At 47.5% G+C, this 27218-nt stretch overlaps 1 protein-coding gene across 5 annotated transcripts in view; it reads left to right on the forward strand.

Annotated features, from left to right (window-relative positions):
• BCL11A (BCL11 transcription factor A) overlaps positions 1 to 27218 on the forward strand; it is a 78006-nt gene that overhangs the window by 39850 nt on the left and 10938 nt on the right. Inside the window, exons 3-4 of one of the 5 annotated variants that reach the window (XM_064446857.1) lie at positions 24462 to 26457; positions 26555 to 27218. The exon at positions 26555 to 27218 is cut by the window's right edge and continues 2722 nt beyond it. In XM_064446857.1, the coding sequence (XP_064302927.1) occupies positions 24462 to 26457; positions 26555 to 26627 (2069 nt within the window). In that variant the 3' untranslated portion in view covers positions 26628 to 27218. Of the gene's footprint in view, positions 1 to 24461 lie in introns of all 5 variants that reach the window. The other 4 variants (XM_064446858.1, XM_064446855.1, XM_064446856.1 and 1 more) reach the window with 4 other exon arrangements.

Here is a 27218-nt window from a genome sequence, read left to right on the forward strand (position 1 = left end):
CTTTGCAGCTCCCTTTAGGAACCAGAGAGCTGAGCGAGTCTGGTTTCTAAAGAAAAAAATAATATCAATAAAAGGAGCAGGAGGTCATAGGTTGATTTTTATTGGGGCTTGGGGATAGATAAGGGTTAACCAGAGGATAGTCACAGCTTTGCAACATTCTTGTGCCACAGTGGGCGATCTCCTTCTGGGTGCCTGCATGCTGGGAGAGATGGAGGAGGAAGCAGGCAGGATATGCAAGACCTAAACACCCAGGCAGTGGGAAGCGTTAGGAAATAAGCTAGTGGTGAGCAGGCCCCTGGCATTTGTCAGGCTCTTGTATCACAAACAAGCCAGGAAAAATGCATCGGGCTCAGCACTGGGATGTTTCCATCTGGTTTGTACATTTACTTGTGTGTGTGGATTTGGAGCCTCTCCCTGGTGCTTATCTGGGGTGGGATGGTCAACTGAGGTGTGGGGTTTTTCACCAGATCAGACCTTTGTCTCTCCAAATACTCATCCCTGGACAAAGCATGGCTGGGGCTTCCTGGGGACAGCAGGAATAACTGTGCACGTCCAGGTCACCACAGACCTTCTCCGAAGGACCCAAGGCTTTAACAGATATCTGAGGAACAGTCGTGTTGTTCTGCCCACTCTTACTCATTGCTTTCCCTAGCACGTAGCTTTTCTACTCAGGCTTTGCTTGGACCCAGGTTTCATCCTCTGGCTTTTCATACACCTTGGATTAGTTCTCAGACACTGTCTGCTGCGCTCAGATGGCCTGAGCCAAATGTCCCCACCAAACTTGTTCAAGACTGCCTGCAGGACCCGTCGCTGCTTTCGGCTTCTGTGCTTGTAGCAGGGCTTGGAGAGCGTCTGGCACGCTCCAGGGAGAAGCCTTCCGCTTAGTTTTCCTTGCAAAACACCTAATAAAAATGCATACAAACTCTTTGCTGCACTGAACCCAAACATGGCAAGTCAGGGCAACCGGGGCATCTCCTCCCCACAAAAATCCTCATGTAGATACAGTCAGTCGTGCTCTTGTGCTAATGCAAAACACCTGCACAGATGAAAGGAAGGGATTTTTCTGGTTGTGGAGAGTAGGTGAAGTTTCCTGATCCAGGAAGGAGATTTCCATCCCTGTGTGAGGGTTTTCATGAGTGTGGCTTCTCATTCCTTCAAGAATTCATTCATCCAAGTGAAAACTGATGACTGGAATTGAGGCGAGACACAAGTACAGACAGAGCCTGGAGGGCCAGAAGGGGATGCCACGGTCCCTGCTTGCACAAACCAGAGGAGTTAACTGGTTAAGAGGTATGTGTGAGGAGTCCATAGGAGCACTGGCACAGTTCCCAGTAACTGGCCTCACTGTCTGGGGAGTGGGTGCCTGCTTCTTCCTCAAGCTTTGACAGTTCTTGCCTCATCACCTATACTACGCGTCTTGTTTCCCCCTGGTCCTGACGGGCTGACACTCACTTCCAGCCCCATGCCAAAGGACAAGTAGTGTTGAAATGTGGGTTCTCAAGATCCAGGTACCCCCGGTGAACTTCGCATTTGGGGTAGTCGTGGGTGGCGTTTTTGAAAAGTCAGACTTTCTAGAAAGCCCCCAGGATGGAAGAACCCAAGAGCTCCAGTTTCTTCTCCATCTTACAGATGAAAGGTAGGTTCCCTGTGTGTCCTGCTGAACCTTTGTGGTTCAGAAACACAGCGCAAAGTGATTACTGGACATACTTTGGAAGCATGTACAAAAATATAACTGTTAATAGCACTTGCTTTCCCCACCAATCTATAAAGCGCCAGTTCTTTGAGGGCCTGATTTGCATACAAACATGGGGTGGCTTTTGTCCCCTCATTTGGTAACTTGTGACTAACTGTCTTAAAAAGCTCTTGTCATGGGGTTTTCCCATCCCCTCTCCTTTTAGCTGAAAATAAGTGACTGATTTAAAAAAATTTTTTTTTGGTCTTACAAAAGCACACCTCTGGCCCGAGACCAATCATGGAGAGTTTCTGCTGCAAAGAAAAAATAGTCCAAAACCAGAGGGTTTCAATGAAAGTCTCAATGTAAAACTGAAGTTACAGCAGCCACCACCAGGTGATTACCATAATGCCGGGTGCTTATGGCTCGGCTTGAGGTTTCCAAACTCTTGGGAACAATTCCAGCTTGTTTGGGCATGGGAACAAAAGCTCTCTGAGATGCCGCAGCTAGGGTGGAAGGGATCCAGGGAGCTGCGGAAAGCGGTGCAGTCTGTCCCTTGTTTTAATGGCTAAAGGTAACAGAGCATCCCATAGCATTGCGGTAGGAATGTTTGCAGGCTAAGTTCAAAATTCTTATTTAAAAATCAGTCATGGCCTAAAAGCTGCCATGCTTACTTATTTTAGGAAGGAGAGTGAGAGGTAGGATGACTGTATTAAGGAAGCTGAAGTGGTACCTTCTTTAAGATCTGCAGCCTTTTACACTGGAGGGCAACTTCCTTCGCCCCCAGTTCTGCTGGCATCCTTGCAAACAAAACTATCGCTGTCGACAAAGTTGGTGTCCTAGAGAACGGCTGCATACATCCTTTTTGGGGTTTGCAGAGGTTTATGCAGCCTAAGGCACGAGACCTGAGCACGGGAGCAGATAAACATGCTCTGCCAATTGTCTTCTGCTCTTTGTTTCATTTGCAGTCGGATGTGTGTTTGCAAAGATCTTTTTTTTTTCCCTGAGTCTTTGAGGCTAGTCCACTTAAAGGACTCACGGAGCTGTATTTTCTTTACAGTAATGAGGCAGCGTGACATACCAGTTGTGGGAAATCTGATAGACTTGGGAGACCCTAGGAGGGTAGAAAATTACTTAATTTACTTTGTGTGCAATAGTCTTAATTTTCAACTATTTGAACAACTGATTGCTGGGGCAATCATCAGATCTTCAGAGTTAAGATGTTTCCTGCTGGAACAGAGCATTAGCTAAATCAGTGATGGCTGGGGATGGCAAAACGGAGTGACTGTGTGCGTCCATCCGAGGGTAAAGAGAAGATTAAAACCAAATCCTTGAACCTGAGCCCACAGTGCTGTTTAATTTTTCGGGAAGGGTGAGGCAGGTGAAGCTCACCTGGTCTGGTGGTTAATTACCTGCGTAGCTCTGGTGGTGGCTCCAGCAGGTAGGAGCAGGGTCCAGTTTCCTTCTGAGCAGGTGAGAAGCCCTCTGCTCGGTGATTCCCCTGGCATTTGCTCATTGTGAGTAAAAGCGATAAAATCTAGTGTTGGAATTACGTTATGTCTCGGGTGCTTTCTTTCCAAATTAGTAATAATCCTATGTGTCTTTGACCCATTTTGAAGAGACGGAGGACTGGATTGTGCTGCTCTTTTTTTTTGTAAGCAGCCAGCTGAAGCAAATGGACCTCGAGTAAAGGGATTAGAAACTGGTCCTTCGTTAGGGTTAGGTGTTGGGGTCCTTGTGCTGTAAGCAAGTCCTTCCTTGAAGAGTTTTCCCATTGATTTGGATGAGAGATGCCCTGCGGAGGTACCCAGTCTTCAAGAAACTTGCCATTTTAGCTCCTGGGGATGGAAATAGCAGCAGAGTCAGTGCATAGCAAGGCACCCGCTCACATGGGGAAAGGCGATGGGATCTGCTTTATTCGTCAAGATCAAGCTTGTACCGGAGCAAAAATGACAGAGGACTTTTCATTATGAAAACGGCATATGCCGCTGAAAAACATATTTGTAATTGTTTAGAAAGGAAAATGGGCATGAATATTAAGAGACCTTCTCTTGGCTTTCCATGACAGCGGAAAATGAAAAATTCAAAGTGAAAGTATTTTCTTATTAAAAAAAAATCTGGACTATAAAATGCAATACTAATTTCTGAAGGCTGAGAGCTGCATGAGTGAGAATATTTAATTACAATGGCAAAGTACTAACATTTCCTAGCAAGCATTCATTGTGTTAATAATAATTAATTAATTCCTTGGCTAAAGCGTGCATCTTGCTCCTGTTCTTTCAGTGGGAATCCAATCCCACTTTTTATTTTATTTTGCTGACACCCACCCAGCAAGTAGGGAGGGTAGAGGATGGAAACAATTTATATAAACTGAGGCTTTGTGTTTCGCTATGTAGATAGTTACGTTGGGGTTGCACGGTTTCGGTTAGCAGACTTTTGCAAACGGAGGCGAGGACTTGAAGCAGATCAGCTGATTCAGGGGGACCGAGTATCTGACTGCTACAGCGATAAGTGTCTGTACAAATATTTATACAATCCTGATAGTCTTTTGAATTGCATTATTACAACACAAAAAGCTGTCAGATTTCCAGGGTTTCCGAGGCGTGCTTCTTACCGCTTGCATACATTTTGCCAGTGGACGCGAGCAAGCTCGGCTCGTGCTCAGAACTGGCTGGACCTGTGCCATCACCCAACCAGGAGTGGAGTAGGTGCGGAGCCCATGCAGCACCCAGCTCGAGCTGATAAGCCTTGCGGAGAGGATGGCTATATTAGTTCAGGCTTACCACTGAATTTATGCAATCACGTGGCACGGGGCTGACTCAGAGCAGCCATGGAGTGAGATTGTGGGCTGAACGAGCTCAGGGCCACCTGCAAAGGGGGGTGGGGAGGTACCCTCCTGCATTTGAGCGCCACATTTTAATGCCAGGCTGCAAATTCCCATCTCACCCTGACTTGCTGCTCCTCCCTTGGGTCGCTCGCAGAGGGTCTGACCCCAAGTCTGCAGCCAATTGTGGGAGGCTTCCTGTCAACTGAATGTCACACCGGGCCCCATTTAGGAAAATGACAGTCATCAACCAAAAGGAGAGATTAGGAGTCTCTGGTGGCTTATGTGCGGGTGGGGTGCAGGGCCAGATGTAAATGGATTTGGACTAGGTGTAGAAGAGAAGTAATCTTGTGTCTTTTCTGCTGGAAGTTAGTCCGAATATCTGCGTAGGTAGGTAGCCTGGCATTGCCGACGTGTGTGGCTTGATGGTGACTCTTGCTGCATCCATGTGGCTTTTCTTAAAGCTTTCTTGGAGCCATGGGATTATGGGATCTGGTGCATAAAACTTGAAAATGGGACTTCAGTCCCACTTCAGATCAAGTATGCCCAGGCAAGGTTCACACTGCTTGCTGCCATGAGGCCAGAGGGATTATTCCAGATCTACAAAACCAATGAGGGTTTGAGTCAGTGGTAGGGAAGGCTGGAGGCTTCATGAAAGTTATCTGAATAGATTGAACGCTTCCAGTGGAAAGAAGTGGCTGTCCTGGAGCAGGGTCGGAGCACATCAGTAGCTGCCCCAGCCCTGGCAGAGAAAGCCCCATATTTTCACATGCTGATAGCAGTTGTGTGTCCTGTTGCACACTTACTTGTTAGGATTAGGAGTTTGGAAAACGTTCACAAAGTTGTGAAACCCAGGTCTGGGGCTGCTGCGGGTGTCGTTCAGTGTCACAGCTCAGGATAGTTTTGTTTTTTAGGGGTGAGTGTGTCTCCAGAGGTTTCAAAGGAGTGGGCTCTGTACTTACAGTGCAGCATTTGTTTGTTTTTAGGGCATGGTTTTCCCCAGGGAAAGAAGAGTAGCAATCCCATGATCAAAGAAACAAAGCAAATTGCTGTGGAATTTCTGCCTAACAGTATTTAAATTAAAAAAAAAAAAAAAAACAACAAACCAAACATGGTATATAATTTATAAATGAGTCACGCATGTCTCAGCTCTGGCCTCCTGGAGCAGCGTCCGAGATGTCAAGTTCAGGAGCCATGCTCCAGCAGCCTTTGCCATTAGGTAGCAGAGAGCAGGGTCTGTCCTCTGTGGCAGCCCATTGCCTGGGACCCATTGCTGTACAGCGAGAGCAGAGCCACGAGGCTATTTCATTCACATCCCCAGCTGCAGCGATCCTCTCCGCTACTGCAAACATGCTGGCTTGGACGAATGAGCCAGATGCAAGAAAAGGATCGAGTGAGTAAGGGAGGGAGAAATTACCTCCTGATGCTCGCAGTAAGGAGTAAAGCCAGCTTTTTCATGGTGGCTGGTTAATTTGCTGGGACTGCTGTGTTGGCCCTGCTCCTGCAGCACCCGGCGCTGCAGCATCCCTGCTCGCCCAACCGGCCAGTATCACTGGATGGACCATGCACAGCGCAGCAATGTGGTGAGTCAGATAACGAGGGCATTAACCCTGTTTTTCTGACCGCATTCTAACAGGAATAGCCCCATTCCTGAAATTTCACCTGCACACGTTATGTCAAAGTAATCTCATTTGGCTGTGAGATGCGGATTGCTGCTGTTGCCCAACTGTGGCAGATGGGATGGGGTAGCTCCCCTCCCTCCCTGCAGAGTTGCTTGAGCTGTTGTGGGGCAGTGCTGTGCTCAGAGAGACTTTGCCGGGGCAAGAATGATTAGGGCCAGCTTTCTGGAAGTAGTGGGGTTGCACTTAAAAATGCCTCATTGTCTTGTGAGGTCTGCACATGTTTCCCTGGCAGCCTCTTTTAGCTTCCAGCAGGAATATGCTCTGCGACTTCAGCATCCCAGCTTCAGAGCAGGCAGACAGAAACAGTAAGTGCTAAGGACAAGTTTAAAGTGGTGTTATTAATTTCACAAAACCAGAAAGAAAAAGTCTGTGTGGTGTATTGGTCAATGTATAGTGTAGCTCTGTTGACCAGAAGCATTTTGTTTGGTGGCTCATGGGCAGTGTGGCTGGAGTGGTCAGGTTTTGAAGCAGTCAGCTGTCCCCCTTGCTACCTCCTCCACAGTAGCTGTGTCCCTCTCTGGATGAGCATAGTGGAATGGGCCGTCCTCATCCCGAGTGCCAGAAGTGGTGACTATAGGGAAATGCTGATTTGTGGGGTTTTAAAAGCTCAGCTTTAGAAAAGATGGGAAAGTGAGTGCTTAAAACTGTGGGATGTACAGCACAAGGCACATGCACGTCACCTGTGTTTGTAGCCCTACAGGTGGTTACAACTTGCACAGGTCTGATCCTGATAGCCCCCATTTCCTACTGAAGCGGGCAGGGAGTGGCAGGTGCTGCCAGAGTTGGTGCAAAGGAGACGGGTCCTAGCCCTTGGCTCCCATTTCAGTGTCCTCCAAAGCTGCCTGTCAGCCCTGGGGAAGCTCAGTGGTGGCGGGATCTCTGTAAGGCTGGAAGCTCAGACAGCAGCAAAACTGGTGTGCAGGCAGTGTCCAGAGAGGCACATCCTACTCCAAAAGCAAGGAACTGGCAGTTTGCCCCAGGATTGGGCCTGTAGCCTTGGCACTCCATGGACAGTACCAAAATCTACACCTCAGTGTTGTGGTTTGTCCCTGTGTACTCATAACCCACAGATACCTTATTGCAGCATTTGCACAAGCGCTTCTGCGGGGTAGAAATAGAAAATGTATACATGTGCTTGCAAACATACATGTACTTACTAAACACCGTAAGCAGCCTTGGCACTGAAATGGTAAATATGCTTTAGAAAATTGCCTTTAATCATGGCAAAAGCTTTTCTTCTCCTTAGACGGTGACTGGAGCACATGTACAGGGGGAATGACTAGAGCTGCTTCGGCCAGTTCCTCCATCTCTACCTGGTGCAGGGGGTGGTGATGCGTGCTCCTGGGGACAGCTTGGAGGTGACTGATCTGGGACGTGCCATTCAAGGGCTGACTGTTATGACTTTGTGAGGAATTTTAACATATCTGTGTTTATTATGAGCATCGTCCAGTAGCAACGTGTGCCCGGGCGGACAGACAGCCAGGTGGTAGGATCTTGCTCCCACCAAAGCCCATGGGGAGCCTGCAGCAAACCCTGCCAGCCACCCGGTCGCAAACCCAGCTGCAACCCAACATGTTGCTTAAACGGGCAGATGTCAACGTTGCTCAATGCGCCAAAGACATGAACGTCTGTTCATTAACGGATAAGATGGTCAGGCCGGCATACGGCACGCGAGTCGGCCTGTGCAACTCCTGTGGTTTCCACCCGCACTTATCGAGGGAGGGGGCTGCCTGCCCAGGGAGGGTGTTTCCTCTAATCGGTTAGTTCACATGCCAATGGCAGGCAGATGTGTGGGTGGCAAAGGCTCGGCTTTTTCATAACAGCCACTTTTGCTGGGCTCGAGGGAAGGAGTCATCTAAGGCAAGGCTGGGGAGTTTGGAAGAAATATTTTGCTCAGAAAGAGTGAATATTCCCTGAGAAAGGGTAGCAAGTGGGGACCTCACAGCCACCCCCTTGGCCATTAATTTTCACTATCCAACACAGAAGGAATCAACTCATCCCAGTATTTCCTAGCAATAAGTTTAGCTCCAGAAACCCTTCCCCAAGTCCTTTAGAGGCTTATTCTATTGTCCACCCTCCATCCCTGAGACGCTGCGGGCAGTGTGCGAGATGGTCGTGGGCTCAATTTAACGGCATCTCTTCTGCTTATCAGACTATATAATAAACATGGCTTTTAGTAGGGATTTTTTTGGGAGGGGTGCGAGGCGGGTGGTGAATGGGGAGGCTAGACACCATTGTCTGGCAAGAATGCAAGTCCCTGGGGGCGAGCGCGCCTGGGCTTGCCTTCCAAATTGTCCCAGCATCAATCCCCCCTCCTTTGCGGGATTTCCTTATCCAGCCGGGGTTTTGTTTCGGAACTAGCGTTGGTCAAACAAGCTTTTGTTCGCGGTCAGTTGCTTGGCACACATACACCACTTCTGGTGGGGGACAATGAGGAAGCTGTTTCGGGGGCAGCTGCGGTGGGACTGAAAGGGAATACTGATGGAAAAAGGGCGTGGGGAGGAAATAGCTGGGTGGAAATTAATTGGGAGAATCTTATGAAGTCTGGGTGCTGCAGCTAGGTTGGGAGGGTGGTGGGGAGTCCTTCGATCCTGCTGTCTCCCCTGCTTGCCAGCTCGTGCTGGTTTGTATTGCTTTTCTCCCAGGATACCCTGCCTCAGACCAGCAAGAAAGTTGGACAAAATGTTTGCGATGACACATCTAAAAAGCTTTCTTTCAGGAGGAAGTAAACTATTTATGGCAATAACAGAGTTTAAAAGGAATTGTATAAGTGAGACTGACTTCTTTGTCAGCAAAAATTGCAGCAAAACCTGTTCATAGATAACATTACCTAAATGACATTACACACGTATGTCCTTTCTTTCACATTTCCTGTAATCCTGTTACGGCATTGTCCCATTACCTCAAGCACTGTCATCTTTAAATGCTGTCAGATCTTAACTGGATGGCCAAGGACATTGGAAAAGGATCGAGGTGAAGCTGATGGCAATTTCAGACCTGCTGTTTATGTGGCCATCTCCCAACCTGCCCCTGGATGGGGTGTTTTCTGATAAAATGTTCAGGTAAAGTGATGACTCAAGGACTTTTAACATCTTTTATGGAGCTGCTGCTCATCACCGTGGCGTCCAGCACCCTTTTTGGGGAGCGCAGGGGGAACAGGCACAGACCAGGTGTCAGAGAGGTGGGGGGTGCTGGGTACAAGCTGAATGCTTCCTGGTGCTTGTTAGAAAGTGCTCCCATTCCTGAGAAAATGAAGAACCAGAGGTAAACGGCTGGAAAATGCCCCTGCGGGACAGCAGGCAACGCTTCCACTCCCCATACAGCCTTCATGGCATTAATGGCCATTTGCAAAGCACACCAAGCTCCTCGGACTTAAGGCGTGATTGAGTGCAACATCTTGGTGTTAATTGTTTTTAATATTATTGCTCTCTTACTGTATTATTGCTAAAAAATGATGTGAGGCCAATTTCTTTTACTCCAACCGCGAATGTGCTGCTGTGGTTTTTCAAAAGTGCTACAAGACATGGCAGCAAATGGGAGGATTGCGACTTCTGCCACTTACCCGCTGAAATATTCAGCGCTCTTAAGCCCAAGGAGTGGGAAGCATTGGCGTCGAAGCAGTAGCCTGTTTAAACTGGCAGCTCCTCTCTTCAGGTTATAAAAGCGGTGGTGAAAATTGCCAGCTCGGGGGGCAGGAACTGTTGTTTCGTTATCTCTGGGTGCAGCGCCACACTCTGAGGGGCTCTGGTCCCCCGTGGTGGCCGCCAGAGCTGGGTGCACTGGAAATAACAGCAGCCGTGAATCTGAAATGCTTGCTGCAGGCAAAAGTCTGTGGTCAGGCGTGTGGAGATGTATCTGGTTGCCCGTCTTTGACCCCATGGGCTGATTTTCCCAAAAACCATAGCTGCCCTGTGGGAGACTGTATGTTGGCAGTAAGGGAAGTGATGCCAGCAGGGATGGGCGCATGGCTGTCTAATGAGTTGTCCTGGCTGCGTGGATGTGGAGGTGCTGCTGGCAGGTAACAGTGTACCCCATGTCCTTCTGTTCAACATATATGGGCTGACTTTGCTAGTGTAAGCAGATGGATGATGACGGTCCCAGCACCCTTATCCGATGCGTCGTCAAAGTAAAGAGGTGAAGAACCACAATAGGAAGACTCATGGATGAAGGGCAGGAGAGTGGCTCTCTTCTGAATTGCAGCCACATTTATTTGGCCCAATGCAAGGGTTAGAGAGCGGCAAGGCCCAGAGTTTAGTCCCAGTGATGCTAAAGAACAGGGCCGGGGTCCCCAAATCTTCCTGCTGAAAAATAACAACGGAACAGGCCATGGAGTAAGGGTGCATTTGTCCCAAGAAAGGGTATTGTGATATGACCATGTAGACTACACAGAAGACTATTCGCTTAATCAGGTAAGGTTAGGGTGTTTTTATGCTGTCTCTTACTGGTATCTAAGTGCTGGCGGTTACAACATTTAATTGCATTTTCCTGTAAGAAAATGCTTATCTTGCTAAAACATGGGAATCTTTAAAATCCGTTTTGTATGCTTAACTCTTGTATCCCATTTGCTCTTTACCATCAGTGCTATCGTAATCCATCCTCTGAGGCCATTCCTCTGGTCTTACCCTCCACCCATCCAAGGCTGTGAGCGGGCAAAAGTCTCCACACCAGGTCTTCCCATGAGTGCTGTCCTCACCTGATGGAGGCTCTGCCCCATTCTCCTGCATGGGGGAAAAGTGACCTGCAAGATGTGCTGGAGCCATCTCATTTCCCCTTGCATCCTACAGCCCCCAGCAGTGCCCACCCTGGAAAGGTCTTAATCTGGTGCTCCTAAACTGGCCATGGTTTGTGCATTGCTGCCCCATTTGGCTACTAAATTGATGCTGTTTTGGATGCTGGAGGAGAATTTTTCTCTCCTTTCTAAATCTCCTAATAACTGAAGATTTAGGTGTAAAAGCACTAACTGCACTCAGTTCACTGGGGGTTTTTTTCAGTCATAGCTTGACTTTTTTTCCCCTATAGGCACAGGAACCATTTATAGCCGAGGTGGGCCGAGTTTGCAACTTATTAATCTCTCCCTTGCATGTGAGTTGAAAAGAGACACCATGCCTTTATCAAAAGCCAGGCTAGCACAAAAGCCTATGCAAAATCATCATCAAATCCTATTAGAGGTGGAAAATATCTCTTAGGTCATCTCATTCATTTCCCTGCCAATGCTAGACTGTTCTTGAGAGTTAATTTTCTAGTGTCTGCTGCTGACTCCCTGTGTGACTACAGGTCTGTCAGCTTGCCGTTGGGTTGTCGCTGTAACTTCCACTCATTTCCTTGCATTTCCAAACAAGCCTCGTTAGGTTAGGTGGTTGCCTGTGTATGTATTTGCCCTGCATTACATGTTATCAGTGGTTCCTACTCCAAGAGCATCACCAGACCTTGCTTGAGTCTGGGAAAGGCTTCCCCATGGGATGGGGCATGCTGGGTGTTTGGGGGAGCTTGGGGAGTGCTGTGCCCTGGGCAGGGGCTCCATCCCCTGCAGCTGCTGTACCTGCCCTAGGTATCGGGGAAACAAACGTCTCAAAGGGAGGTTTCTCTTCTGTAGTCTTGGCCGTGGGTGCAATGCAAGCAGGTCATCCTCCGTAAAGCACTTCTCCCAACCTTTGCTGGCGCTGCCTTCAATAAACTCCCACCCTGAAGTCCTGGCCTGGCTGTGACATTCAGTCAGCAGGGGGAAAAAAAAATAATAATGCAAAGCTGGAGCTATTTATAGCATTAAGCAAATGCAGATTTCATCAGGGTTTGTTTCAGAGGAGGAAATGGTGTGTAGGAGCAGGGGTAGCCTTACTTGTAACTTCCCGACGGCAGTGGTGATTGAATTCCCCGACATGGCGAGGGTCTGGGCAGCCCTGACAGTGCTGGGAAGGTCAGTCCAGCAACTGTCACCCGGAAAGCATCAAAAGCATGAGCTGTCAATAGCGGCCTGCATTTGCAGAAAATCTGAGGACTTTCTAATTAACTGAGGATCTCTAAATTAGAGCAAAGCCGCTCGACAAGCCCCCTCGTACAGCTTAAGTGTCAGGGCTCAGCTGATCGCTGCATCTAACAAGCCGCTGATTTTTAACAGTAGCTCTGAGACTCAATCAGCTCCTAATGGCTCCGTTTCAAAACGTTTCAGTGCATTTTTCATCTCTTACTCTGGAATTTATGCTCTTTGTTCCCTGCTCAAATATTCTGGTGCTTTTCCTTAATTTCAGGCTTCTGCCTTGTGATGGCTCCTCTGCCCTTAACTAGGCAGCTCATCGCTTGCCTTTCCCTGCACGCGATCCTCTGTGGCAGCTGCTTGCTCTGCTTTCTAATCTGTAAGTTTCAGAAATTCCCCCTTTCTCTCCCCCTCATGTATAGGCAGTGCTGCGGGGTCTGGAATTTCATAATTAGAAGGAAAACCACGTTTAAACAGACCCTTGTGTAATAAGAGCTGAAAAGTGGTTTTATTTCAGCTTTAAACCCCCTCCCTTTAATATAGTGAATGCAGTTTGCAAACGCACCTGATCTTGACCTCCCTCATGCTGCTTTTATGCAGTGCTGCAGATTTGGGCTCTGGCGCTCCTGATTTACACCGTAGCAAATGAGATCAAACCCTCATTTCGGCTGCATTCACAGCGAAGTAAGAATATGCACATTTAAACTGAGGGCTTTGAGCTGCTGGGAAAACGACAGGAGGATCTTTCCCGACATGTAACTCCTGTCGCCGGTAATGAGACCCATGTGAGGCATCCTCAGGAAGGCAGCAGGATAAACTCCCATGTAAGCAGTGATTAGGAACAGATAAATTCCGTTCAGGAAGGTAAAGAGTTAATCAGCAACTCTCTAAGACTTCTCTGCGTGTGTTTATGTTCAATGGCTTATCCATATCTCGGCAATTATTCACGAGAAATAGAATATAAATCCCGCTGCCTAATTTTTCTTCAAAAAAATTTCACAAGGTAATCAAATCCCGAAGTGCATATTCTATTCCGGTGGTTTTATCAGTAAATCAGATTTTTATCATTTATCAGCAAAAGTTAGATTTAAGCATCCTCACTGTAATGTTTGAAAGATGAACATTTGTTTCAGCGGGTACTGTGCCAATCAATAATCTTCCAGCTTGACTCAGCTATCAATTATTGCTGCAATTATTTGTCTAGTTGGATATTTAAAATGTCATCAGAAAGAGATGATTACATATTCCAGAAAGCAAGGCACTGTATAATCAGATGAACTGAATCCAGTTAAATGTAGTGTGGTACTAACCTGTCCTTCAAAGCTGAATTCTGCAGCCGTGACTGAAACAACAGCTTTCTGCATTATTGTAAGGAAACAGATCTTAACCTTGGAACAGTGTGTGTTATTGGGGTCGGGTAATACTTGGCGAGAGGAGACCTTGCAAGCCTGAAAATTGAATCAGCCTTACTGACATAAAGGAGGGAGGGTTTTTTTTTGGGGGTGGTGGGAGGAGGGCTGGTTTTGTTGGATTTCGTCTGCAAATCTATAAATAGGAAAATCCACCCCTTATCTGTCTTTCTGGGAATTTAAACTCCTGAGCTGGAAGCACCAGATTTTCATATGGCCTTTTTGCATTTCTTGACTTGATGTATGTATGGTAAATATTCTCTGTGCCCCGAGAATGCAGTAAAGCTGTAGCAATTCTTGCAAGTCTTACATCTCCAAACTCCAGATATTCGGAGTATTATATCATTTTCAACTTCAAGGATATCTCAGCGATGGAGAGGAGACAGAATAAACCGGAGGAGACTGGACAATTTTATGACACCTTTTGGTCCTATTTGCAAAGCAGGGAGGGGAAAAAAAAATATATACTATTGATTCTACTAATACTTGCTTGTGCGAGTTATGAAACTAAATGTTGTAGGAACTGGTTCAGCACTTGCTGTGCTTGCAACTCCATGGTGACATTGAACTTGCTCAGGGACAGAATAAACCTTTGCCTTCCTGGCAGATGATTTGCAGGCGGAGGTGTCATTTGGGGGGACCTGTATGTCCCCTGACCCACTTTGTCAGGATGGTTTGCTGCTGGCTAAATATCATTAATTTGAAAGTGAGAGGAAAGTGAGCCAAAGGGGAAGGCTGGGAAAGAGGAGAGTCTGAGGAGGATCCATTTTGGGAAGGAAAAGGTGGAATAAGGCTGTCAAGGAGAGCCTGTGTTCATGCACATCCCCAAGCCTATCACTTGGCTGAGGGCTGGGGCTTTTCAGCTCCACCGATGCCCTGCCCGAGGCACTGGTGGGAGCAGGGGTGCTGTGGGATGGAGAAGGGGACCTTGGCAGTGCCTGGCTGGCGAGAAGGGCCAAGTGGGGCTGGCAGGGACCACCACATCTCTGCAAGGCGATGGTTTAAATGTATGCACTTTACAGAGCCAGACATTTCAAATAGAGATGTTAATACACAAAATGCAGCAAAAATAAAGCAAAGCCATACATGATGAGGAGACTCGATGGCCTAGCAGTGCCCTGGCAGCAGCATGCCTGCTGGTGAGCAGCAGTGGGAAGGTGCCAGCCCCTGTTCCTCTCTGGGAGGGGGGCTCACAGCCGTTTCAAAATGCCAGCGTGCTTCAATCTCTCCAGGAGCGCCCTGTGCGATAGAGCTGCTGCGTCCTCCAGCAAGGTTCTGCAGTGCTAATCAGGTCACCAAGCATTAGCAGCTCTTCTCAGGAAAGCAGCATCCTGGCGTCATGGCTGAGAGTCTCTATATGTAAGAGATACATTCATGTACGATGTGCATTGCAGAACAGTGTCCACGACACACGCTTGCCCATGCCGGGTGCAGCTGCAAGGCTGAGTGATGCTGAAGCTGCGATACAAACCAGGAGAAACATCCCACCGCCAGCATCCGCCAGGGCTTGGGAGTCTCGTGCTGTGTCTCACCCCACACTAGCAGGGATGACCTGAGATGTCATACTAGAGCATCTCCTTTCTTTCCTTTGCAAGAAACTTTTTGAAGCGCACTCTGCCTTTTTCTTCAGATGCTGCTGGCCAGGGAGAAAAGAAAATAGTTCATCACATAGGTCTGTAAGAGTGAATAAAATTGTTTGGAAGCTCTCTGTAGCTGTATAATTACAACACTGCATTTAAAAAGTGAATTATTGGTGTGATCGTCCCTGGCAGCCACTGGGTAAATGCATAATTACAGGCCGTTGGAGCAACGTATTGTTTGCTGGATAGTCAGGTTAGGCTTTGGAAGGGCTTTGATGCTGTTTTTGGGGCAGGGCTTAGATGAGCCTTCGTCCTTGGTGGGTCACGGCCCAGGTGGACCTTCCAGCAGGACACACATCTGGTGGTAGGTAGGTCCTGAGGAGCTGATTTAGCAGCGTGTCATCCCAGGGATGTCGCTCCTGTTTGAGTCCATTTATTTACAATCCCCATGCCTGTGCTCGGGAGAGGCAGGCTGTTCGGGAGAGGCAGGTGGGGAAGCCTACGCGTCTGGGATGTTGGATACTTCGCTAATGATATTTTTAGTGAAATGAGATGGTATCAGTGAGGAGTTCCTCCTACCGGGCTGACAGCACCATGTAGATCGCCCTTCAGGTCCCACCACCAGTGTTCAAAGTTAATGGAGCTGCTACCCATGTGATGCTGCAGTCTGCCTATATTTCTCCATCCCCATAGCGTTAGTGTATAGGTCACATATGTGTGCATGATCAGGTCTTCTTTGCTTTAGGGGTTTCTTTTTAAAACTTCATTCAAAGCTGAATTTCAAGCACAGTGTTATTTTCCAATGGCAGGTTTCTTCTGTTCCTCACTAATCAAGATGCGACAGATTTCTACCCCCCTTAAGTTTTAAAAAAGCACAAAATCAGTCGCAGCCTGATACCTTACTTGCCAAGTTGGAGCTTGAAGCAGGTTTTTTTGGTGGCCAAATCATAATCGCCTTGAAAATGGTGACAGACGTTGAGGTCAGGCCAGAATGCCTGGCAGCACCACAGCGCTCCGGCGGGACCCCAGCACCCCGTGCCTCCCCACTGAGGCTCCGGCAAACCATGCATTTTGTTGCTTGTTGTAAACAAAATACTTTTTTTTGTGGGGAAATGAGGTGTTACGGGTTTGGTTCTGCTTAGAAGAATGAGTAAATACACAAAATATGTTGAGGCTACAACCAAAATGGTCATCCATGAAGTCTGCATCTCCTGCAAGGGCTTAGATGTTCCCCAGGGTTACAAGGAGCCCGGCTGCCACACTGCGGATAGAGCCCTCCCCACTCCGGCCTGTGTTCCCCGCCGAGGATGCTGCACGTTGCTCTTCTCCAGGGAGGAAGTAGCTTCCCCGTTTCCATCCCTTCCCACTCATTCTTTCCTCAGGCCCAAAAAACTTCTGTTTTCTGGAAACATGAGCAGTGCTGTAAAACCCGATGAAAATTTGGCTTTGGGAGAAAAAGGTGAATTCCTGGAGTTCCTAACCCCAATCTAAATCTTTGAATGGCAAGGCAATGCCAGCTGTGCCTTTGTTTTTATCATTGCTGTTACTTGGATTTCTCTTTAAAGTTTGGGTCATGGCATTAGTATTTTGGCCTGGTTCTTCTTTAAAGGAGGGGCGTTTAAAAGGAGGTGTAATGAAAAACTGGCATTATTGATACCTGGTTTAGAAAATATTTTGCCAGTTTTATTAAAATGTTATCAGGAAGTTTGAATTTGCAGGAAAAATAATTATTGTCAGGAATATCAATGTCTTTTATCAATAAGTTGTAGATAGGGAAAGGCTGGTAAAGATGGCAAATGGGGTGCTGAGGGTTCCACAGAGCAAAACTTCTAGATTTTTGACATTTTCACAACTAAGCCAGTCCGAGGACCTACCATCAGGCCTGTTCATAAACAACGTGGACTTGATTTTCAGAATTTTATTTTTCAAATGCACAACAGCAATGGTGTTTCTTGTTTCACAAGCAATGGCGCATCATTTCCTAGAGAGTTTTGGGGACATTTTGCTGTTTCAGTGTTTCTGAATCTGGTTCATCTAGTGATAAAGAGAAGAGATTATAGAGAAAGTACCCTGTTGTACATAAGTGCAGCTACTCCTGTTATTTATTATTATTATAATTGTTATGACAACAACAGTGATGATGCTGATGCTAACCGTGCTAACAGCTACTTATAAGCGATTAATGACGGACCAGGTTAATAACTCGCCTTTTGCAATCTGGAGAATTGGGAGGAAGAATTAGTACAAGAAGGAAAAAATATGTTTGGACAGTTACAGTTGCCCATCTAAACTGATGCTACCGACTACCAGGAAAAGGTGAGTCACGACAAAGAAGCTATTTCTTACCAAGGGAGAAGTGGGCTGCTGCAGGCGTGGAGTGGACCCACTTATCTCCCAGCCCTGTGATGCTTCCTGTGTCCCAACCGTTTTACTTCTCTAGTTTTCAGTTGAAAGGAATTTCAACAGTACGGATTTCCAAAAGAGAGAGGAAAAAAAAAAAAGAGATATTTGACAAGCCAGATGGAGAACTGAATCAAGTACAAGTGGTAACAATTAACTCAATTTTTTTTCCTCCCCCCTTTAAATACCATAACAACTCTACATTTATCAGTCCAAAAAATCAAGCAGTCAGTTGACATTAAAACTGAATAAAGAAGTTCCTGGGTTTGGCGCAGGCTGTTCCTGCGATAATTGTTTGGTGGCGAGCAGAAGAGAGGGGGGGTGCTTACTGCAGGTTGCAGGTGCTAGAGTAGTTTTTAACTTTTATTCTCTGCAGTTTGATATCAAAAAGTATGTACGTGCCTGTAGGTGCAGGTAGCCTGGTAAAGACACCTTGGCTTTGCTTACATGTGCACATTTTTTGGGGAAGGTGAAGGAGAACACAGGAGCGAAGCCACCAAGGTTAGTGGTGCTGGCTTGCGGAAAGATGCTGCCAAGAACAAAGGCTGGACTGTTCGGGCAGCGAGGGCCAAATCCCAGTCTGCTTGGAGATTTCTCTGGCACGGGGATTTCTCCAAGAGAGTAAATCTGCAGCTGTGAATGAAATCTTTGCAAACACCATTGGCACATACGCAGTCACTACTTACGCTGCCGATTTGTTTGTGAAAACACTGGGAAAACTGGGGTATCTCTAATACTGTTTGTGTGCAGCCCATACAATGCCCTGTGGTACAATACACGTGATACTAATATCTTGCTCCTTAATCTGGTGGTCCTTCCCAAACAGCGTTCTGTGCTATGGGTTGCCTGTTTCGCACAGGGGCACTGAGAGGATGCTGCACGTGGTGTTTCAGCATTGCTCTTCCGTAAAGCACTGGTGTGTCCAGCGAGCAGCTTTCCTGGATCCAGCCGTGACTTTTGAGAAACGAAGGAAGCTCTTCCAAAGTGCATTGGCACACTCATGCAGTTTATTCCATTACTCACTTGGCAATGCCTGAACTTGCATGCCTAGCTCCAGAACTCCTTCCCACCCCCCCCCACCCCCCTCCCAGCAGTGGCATCTAGCTGACAGCTTCTTCTCCCAGCTGGTCTTCTCGCCAGCATCTTGTCTGGCTTTGCTGCTGGTAGCTGTGGACATGGCTGTGGGTCTTGCTTGGAGCCAGCTATATTGTGCCTGGAGATGTTGGCTTGCTTTGACTTGGACTTTGAGCACGCCGGGTGTATCTGTGAGCACAGTACAGAAGATCCAGGGTTTTTTTTTAATTGTAAAAAAAGCCCTTTAATGCTGAAAGCAGCCATCTCTTCATATTTTACTGAGTAATTGTGCCAACTGCCCTTAAAGGCACTCAAATGCCAATATCCATCCCACTCATTTGTTAACATTTTTCGGATCAGAAGCTAAATCTGTCACTCGTGTGTCACTGGTTAAATCACTACTTCTGGGGGCATGGCAAGCAAGAGCTGTTCTGCTGCTTTGTTTCCCGGCAGGAGCCAATAACTTGAGAAACACTGAACATTTGTGCTGTAGTGAAATGCCGTGCCCTGTCACTAGTCCTTTGCTGGCCAGGATGTAGAAAAGGAATAAATATGTATCAGTGGGTGCAACTTCACTGGGTGAGACCAGTCAGGTTTTATACTGGCCCCATGTTTGTATTTGGTATATGGTATCCCCGTGTAATTCTCCTAAAGGGGTAGTTTCCCAAATATGAAGAAAATGAGCAGTAAAATTGTGTGGGAGGAGGAATATACAGGGAAAAATGCAAGTGGTAATTGGAAACTATTTGTAAAGAGTTGATGAGCTGTCCAGGAAGGAGAGGGCAACTTTGGCCCAAATCCAAAACCCACTTCACCCGCTTCAGTGGTGAGATGAGAACAGCAATTAGGTATTAAAAAAAATCAATATATGACAATTAAAAAAATGGAAAACAGATAGCAATCAATTGCAATGAGAAACGGTGATGGGTAGGGAACTAGTCAGGGGAGCTGAAGGTGCCGAGGAAAATTCATGCCTGGCATGGACTGGGAGAAAAGGAGAGCTTCTTACGGTTGTGGAGAAAAGAGAAACCCTAGAAGTGATGGATGGAAGAAGCAGTAAGGTAGAAATTTTAAATCAAATTTCTGCTGTAGAGCTGGAAAGCAGCAATGTTATGTTTCTGTATCATAGGCAGGTGATGACGTTTTTTTCTAGCTCATTAGTAGCCAAGGAGAATTTTTTACAAGGTCCAGTGGAGATAAATATTTTTAAATGAAAAGGCCTGACAACTTGCACCCAAGAATCCCTAAAGAGTTGGCGTGTGATGCTGGTTTTTAATAAAGCTTACAGACTGGGAAAATGCCGTCAAGAGCTGGTAGGGGTAACTGTGGGAGAGTTGGCAAGACTTTGCTTATGTCTTCTGGGCAAAATAATTGAAGAGGCGATATAAGATTCAATAGATAAAGAAAGAATTAAAGGATAGAAATATAATTCATGCCACTCAACGTAGATTTATGGAATATAGATCTTGTCAAATAAACCTGATTTCATTCTTCCAGATGACAACTTTGGTTGATAAATGTAGATGAAATAGACTCTGCAAGGTGTTGGGCGCGGCTCTGCGTGACATTTTGTGTAGGAAGACCAAGCACTGGGTGGTATTGCTAGCAGGGGTTATTAAGGGCTGGCCAACAGATTTGGGAATTTACCCAATTACCCAATGTGGGGGTTTACCTGGAGAAGCACTGGTGGATGGGAGAGGTCAGCAGAGGCTGGTGGGAGCCACAGTGGTGGTTAGCATTTTGTTGGTGATCTAGAAATTAATATGCAATTGCAACTGATTAGTGTTGTGGGTAAAGCAAAGGGGGGTGGATCTATGAAGAGCAGCAGGGACAGGTTTATGGGGTGGTTTGGAAAGACTGTCAAGAGGGGTGTGCTGAGATTATGGTTGGGTACAACCTGCTGTGGTGCCTGGCTAGAAGAGGGAACTGGGGTCATGCGTACAGATCCTCGGTGTGGTTCCCCAGAATGCAGCAACTCTGCAGGAGGCTTAGTGTAAAACCAACTCGTTTCCAGCATGATGCTCAGCTGAGAAGGGCTAGGCTGGTCCTTGAGTAGTGGAAGAGGATGGAGGGGGGGGCTTCAGGATGGAAAAACAACTGGATTTTGAAGTGTGCCTTGATTTCAGGGTTCACAAGTACCTTTGGTGTGCGTGGAGGGGCTTATTGTGTACTAAGGGGTATTTCAGTGTGTTGGCCGAAAAAAAAAACCTCAATAGAAAAAGAGAATGGGTAGAGGTTGGAGCCAGATATTCAGGTGAACCACGGTACCTGTCTGTGAATGTGGTTAGCTGTGGGAACTGACTGCGGTGGCAAGGAGTGGGTGCTCTTCTTGTCTTCTGAGCTGGTTTGAATGGTTTTCACTGGGATTTTGTGCTTTGCCCTAAAGACTGTTCACAGGGCTGGAGGAGGTTATGCTTTACCCAAAGACATTGTGTTGGTCACGGCACAGGACAACTGAGTGACATGTAACACAGGGAAAGTCAGAGAGTGAGAGCTGGTGGTCCCTTTTGCCTTAAATTCCTTGTTGTGAAGCAGCTGAGGACATGGGCTCCAGACTCGCTGCCAGTGGCAGACGAGGGCTAGTTTGGCAGTGACCCTCTTTGCGTCTCCATCTGAGGGATTCCTGCTAGCCCCTTGGAAATAGGCTGAAAGCTCCGATGGTGTTGCAACGCTGCTTTGGATAACACATCCCATCGCATTGTCCTGGTGTATGATGAGGCATGAAGAGCCCCATGGGACCTTGTCTGGCTCTGTCCTTGGTCAGCTGTGCTTTCCTCGCTTGCCTGTGGTCTTGCCCGGATGTTTTAGCTGGAAAGCCCGTGTGGATGTAGAGGCTGGCACATAGCTAGGAGACATCAGTGGATCCAGCCTTTGGGTCCTACAATCCCTTCTGCTTTTGGCGGACCTGAACGCTGTACCAAAAAGCATGGTGGTGGGATGGGAGGAAGGAAAGGTGAGTCCCTTCCAAACCCAGGGGTTGCTGTGGCGGTCTAAGGACCCATCTTGCTGCTGGCAGGCAATGCGTGGATTAGTGCCATAATTCTTGCAGTTTGGCAAGGCTGCATCAGACTGGAACGTATCTGTAGGTGGTGATATGGTCAGTCAATAGCCTTCATAATTAATCAAGCACTAATAGACAAATTAGAAATCGTGTCTCTTCAAAGAAGGAGGTGGAGGCAAATGGCTGGTGGATTTTAACTGTTTCGCTGCTTTATTTTATTGCCTAGTTTTATGTTGCTCCATTGAAAATGGTGGGTTGTTTAGGGAAGTTTTGTACATAAACATGATTTTAAATTTAAATTATTATCTTGATTACCAAATGCGGATGGTGAATTGAAAACTTGTTTTTCAGGCAAGCAAATGAAGAATAATATTACATTTTACAGTCCACTAAATCAATGTAGCCCTAATTTTGCCATGCAGGAAATCAATTCCAGTCTTTATAACAGTCGAAGATGTTATGAACAAAGTAATTTTGCAAATTATGGCAAGTAACACATTTATTGATGACTGTAGTTTAGGAATTTAGAATTTGTGAGAGCGTACTGGCAGGAGCTGAGTGAAATACAGATTATACGGTGAAAGTGTAATGCATCATTTGCTATTAGTGGACTGGTAATAATTACCAGTTTCAAAGCAGCTTTTTCCATGTAATCTTTAGTCTCAGTCGTAACAGCCCTTCTCATTGACATTATGATTACACGAGCTGCCCTTATGATCTAGAATATCTAGTTGATGGGAATACTAAAATGTGGTAGCGAACGCTCGACGTTGTATCCTCATTATAAGATAAAATGCTATTTTCTCTGACCTGATCTATAAGGTAGAGAGGCGAGGTAGCGTTACATTGTTAGCTCCTACCGTGGTGTTAAAAACTTCCACTTCATTACGGTGAAGCAAGATGAAATTTTCCCATTTAAGATTTTTTCCCTAGCTCACAAATGAGCATAGGAATGTGAAAGTCCAATTGAATTTCCCTCTAATTTCGGCAGATTTAAGTATTTATCTGTGCTCGCATGCCTGGCACACACTAAACACTGCAGTGCATTTTATTCTGACTCCAGCTTCAGGATGAAACGTTAACTATTATTCCAAGGGCTTTTAAAGTGATTAAAGTGTTAAATGCCTGCTGTAGGCGGTCGAGCCTCTTTTTACTCGCCCGATTCAGCTTGCCAGGCCAAATGTAGAATAACCGCAGAGCTGGGAGGCAGGGAGGAAGGCTGCGATGGGGCACTACAGCCGGCACTGCGGTCTGCCTGCCTCTCGGATCCCCAAATCGTCGTTCAGCTCGCTGGAGAACAAAAATGCCCATACAGAGCTTTTTTCCTCCTCCTCCCAAGTGAGAGGGGAGAAAAGATGGGTGCAGAAAAAGCCACGTTTTCTTTCCAAATCTGCTTAAATTGTTTTTTCTTTCCCGTTTCTTCATATTAGGCAAATAGGGGGAAACTAATGGGGGCATCTCTCAGTGCAGCGTGTAAAGAGGTTTTACCCAGGAGCAGTGCCTGTGGAGCAGATGTCTTGTAATGTAGATGTTGGGTCAGGGCAGGGGTATGAGGTGTAGGCAGGTACCACCCCAAGTACTGATGTCTTTGGAGGGCTCCTGTGGTTTATTGCAAACTCAATAGCTTTTTTTTTTAAATATCACTAAACAGCAGCTCTGCGAGAACTGCTGGGCAGGGCTAGAAATGAATTGTTATCCTCCTCTTAGCTCTGGGTTCAGTTTACCAGCATTTAGTAAAAAACATCCACAGGGGGGTGGAAGTGAATTATTCACAAAATTACAGTGATCGATAAAAGCGCACTCACCTTTGCCGTATCTCATGCCACTCTTTCCTCGCAGACGTCTCTCAAAAAGTTATTAATCCCCCTTGTTTTGCCATATATTAGAAGGGGCTGCTTTCTGCTGTCATTATTAGCCGGCTTTTTGTTTAGTTATTTATTAGTTGGTTGCTCTTTTATAATGTCCGTGTTATCTCCAAAAATAAATTATCATGAAATAGAGTTAGCTTGCTACTTGCCAAAGTGGCATTTACCATCCTCAGTTTCTTTTCAGTGCAAGAGAAATAATGCGGCTCCGGCAGGGCGCTCGGCCAGGCCTCCTGGCCATCCTCCAGCTCTTTCCCTGGTAGAGCTGCTGCTTTCTCTGCCTTCCACTCTCCCTGTCCTGCACACTATTTTATTGAGTTTATTTTTCAGATTTTTTTTTTTCCTTTTGCCCCAGAGTTGACTGTCTGCTAAGGAGCAGGAGATGCTGCCTAATTTTGTACACATTATTAGTCTCTCAAAATAAGGAGGAGGCTAATAACGTGACATTGCTCAGCTTGCTAGTAGTTGTGATGCTTTGTGTTGCTGATTTGAACTGATGTATATGGTTTTCTGGAGTGCTTTTCATAAGGGGATTTATTTAATCCAAATATCTCTCTCTCATTCTCTCTCATTCTCTCTCATTCTCTCTCTCTCTCTCTCTCTCTCTCTCTTCTCCCCAATTTAAATGTTAGCAGCCTCTTGCAGCATAAAGTCTGCTGAGTTGTAGCTTGCATCAATTGGCTTAATCGCCTTTTTTTTTTAATAGCTTTTTTTTTTTTGCTGTGGTTACCTACCAGGGTTCAGTTTTGAACCCAAGGCTGGGATGGTGGGAGAAGGTGGGTGTGTTTTGGGTGGGTTTGGACCTTCCCATCACACCCCTCGCCTCCTCCCGTCCCCCTTCCCCTGCCTGTGCCTCAGCTGGGATGTCCCTTCCCTAGCTCCCAGCTGAGCGTCCCAGAGGAGAGGAGCTTAGGCAGGGAGACGAGCTCTTGCCCACCAGTGGGCGGCCGGACATTGACGCTGCTTGTTGTGTTATTTTGCAGGTAAAGATGAGCCCAGCAGCTACACATGTACGACTTGTAAACAGCCTTTCAACAGCGCCTGGTTCCTCTTGCAGCATGCACAGAACACACACGGCTTACGGATCTACCTAGAAAGCGAGCACGGCAGCCCCCTGACACCACGGGTTGGTATCCCAACAGGACTAGGTGCAGAGTGCCCTTCCCAGCCACCTCTCCACGGGATTCACATTGCAGACAATAACCCTTTTAACCTGCTCAGAATACCCAGCTCAGTCTCGAGGGAGGCATCGGGGCTGGGAGAAGGGCGTTTCCCACCCACACCGCCCCTCTTTAGCCCTCCCCCGAGGCACCATTTGGATCCGCATCGCATTGAGCGCCTGGGTGCGGAAGAAATGGCTCTGGCCACCCATCACCCTAGTGCCTTTGACAGGGTGCTGCGACTGAACCCCATGGCGATGGAGCCCCCCGCTATGGATTTCTCCCGGAGGCTCCGGGAGCTGGCCGGCAACACCTCCAGCCCGCCTTTGTCCCCGAGCCGGCCCAGCCCTATGCAAAGGTTGCTGCAGCCCTTCCAGCCCAGCAGCAAGCCCCCGTTCCTGGCCACGCCACCCCTTCCTCCTCTGCAGTCAGCTCCTCCTCCCTCCCAGCCACCCATGAAGTCCAAGTCCTGCGAGTTCTGTGGGAAGACTTTCAAGTTTCAGAGCAACCTGGTAGTCCACCGCCGGAGCCACACTGGGGAGAAGCCCTACAAGTGCAACCTCTGCGACCATGCCTGCACGCAGGCCAGCAAGCTGAAGCGCCACATGAAGACCCACATGCACAAGTCCTCCCCCATGACGGTGAAGTCGGATGACGGGCTCTCCACCGCCAGCTCCCCTGAGCCAGGCACCAGCGATCTGGTGGGCAGCGCAAGCAGTGCCCTCAAGTCTGTGGTGGCCAAGTTCAAGAGCGAGAATGACCCCAACATGATCCCTGAGAATGGGGATGAGGAAGAGGAGGAAGAGGAGGAGGAGGAGGAGGAGGAGGAGGAGGAAGAGGAGGAGGACTTGAATGAGAGTGACAGGCCGGACTACGGCTTTGGGATGAGCCTGGAGGCGGCCCGCCACCATGAGAATAACTCGCGGGCTGGCGAGGAGGGCCGGTCGATGCCAGATGTCATGCAGGGCATGGTCCTGAGCTCCATGCAGCACTTCAGTGAGGCCTTCCACCAGGTCCTGGGGGAGAAACACAAGCGGGGCCACCTCCCCGAGCCCGAGGTGCACAGGGACACTTGCGATGAAGACTCGGTGGCTGGCGAGTCTGACCGCATTGATGAGGGGGCAGTCAACGGCCGGGGCTGCTCCCCGGGGGAGTCTGCCTCGGGAGGCCTGTCCAAAAAGCTGCTGCTGGGTAGCCCCAGCTCCCTGAGCCCCTTCTCCAAACGCATCAAGCTGGAGAAGGAGTTCGACCTGCCAGCTGCCGCCATGCCCAACACCGAGAACGTTTACTCCCAGTGGCTGGCGGGCTATGCCGCCTCCCGGCAGCTGAAGGACCCCTTCCTCAGCTTTGGCGACTCCCGACAATCGCCCTTCGCCTCCTCCTCTGAGCACTCCTCGGAGAACGGCAGCCTGCGCTTCTCCACGCCGCCGGGCGAGCTGGATGGAGGGATCTCAGGCCGCAGCGGCACGGGAAGCGGAGGGAGCACCCCCCATATTAGTGGCCCGGGCCCTGGCAGGCCCAGCTCAAAAGAGGGCAGACGCAGCGACACTTGTGAGTACTGTGGGAAGGTCTTCAAGAACTGTAGTAATCTCACCGTCCACAGACGGAGCCACACGGGCGAGAGGCCGTATAAGTGTGAGCTTTGCAACTACGCCTGCGCCCAGAGTAGCAAGCTCACCCGGCACATGAAAACACACGGGCAGGTGGGAAAGGACGTTTACAAATGCGAGATTTGTAAGATGCCTTTTAGCGTGTACAGTACCCTGGAGAAACACATGAAAAAATGGCACAGTGATCGAGTGTTGAATAACGAGATAAAAACTGAATAGAGGTATATTCGTACCCCCCATCCACCCCATCCCTTCCCCACCCTGCATCCCCGTAGAGGTTTCTAGTCCCTTGTGATGGAAATCATGGAAGCTAAGGATATTTGGAAAGTGCTTGTCACCAGCACACCCTGTTTATTTTCTTTTTGTTCTCACCGTTTGAATGCATGTTCTGTATCGGGGCAATACTATTGCATTTTACGCAAACTTTGAGCCTTTCTCTTGTGCAATAATTTACATGTTGTGTATGTTGGGTTTTTTTTGTTTTGGGTTTTCTTTTTTTTTGTTTATTATTTTTGGATTAGACAGCATGTATGGTATGTTATGGCTGTTTTAAAATTGTCCCTGATTAGTTGCTGAGCAAACACGTCGCTGTTTCCAGTTCCGTTCGGAAAAAAAAAAAAAAGAGGAAAAAAGAGGAGAGAGGAAAAAAAAAGAAAAAGAGAAAAGCGAAACAAAACCAAACCCAAGAGCAAACAAAACCGACCATGCTGCATACATCCTGTAATACATATCATGTACAGTTTTGTTTTATGATGTGCGAAGGAAAACATGCTTTGGGTAACCCTCTACGGACAGGACCGATAGCACTGAAGCAGCGTTGCGTTAGCTAGGTTGCTGTCTTAAAGAATAAACCCACCGATTGGAGAAAGAGTTCCCATTAGGAAAAAATAAAAGGCCTTTAATTGGAAAGCAACCGACCGCCACCAGTCAGAAAGAGGTAAATTTCTATTAGCATTTGGTTTAAAACACA

This window comes from Phalacrocorax carbo, chromosome 3 (genome assembly GCF_963921805.1).
Source record: "Phalacrocorax carbo chromosome 3, bPhaCar2.1, whole genome shotgun sequence".
Classification (NCBI taxonomy): Eukaryota; Metazoa; Chordata; class Aves; order Suliformes; family Phalacrocoracidae; genus Phalacrocorax; species Phalacrocorax carbo.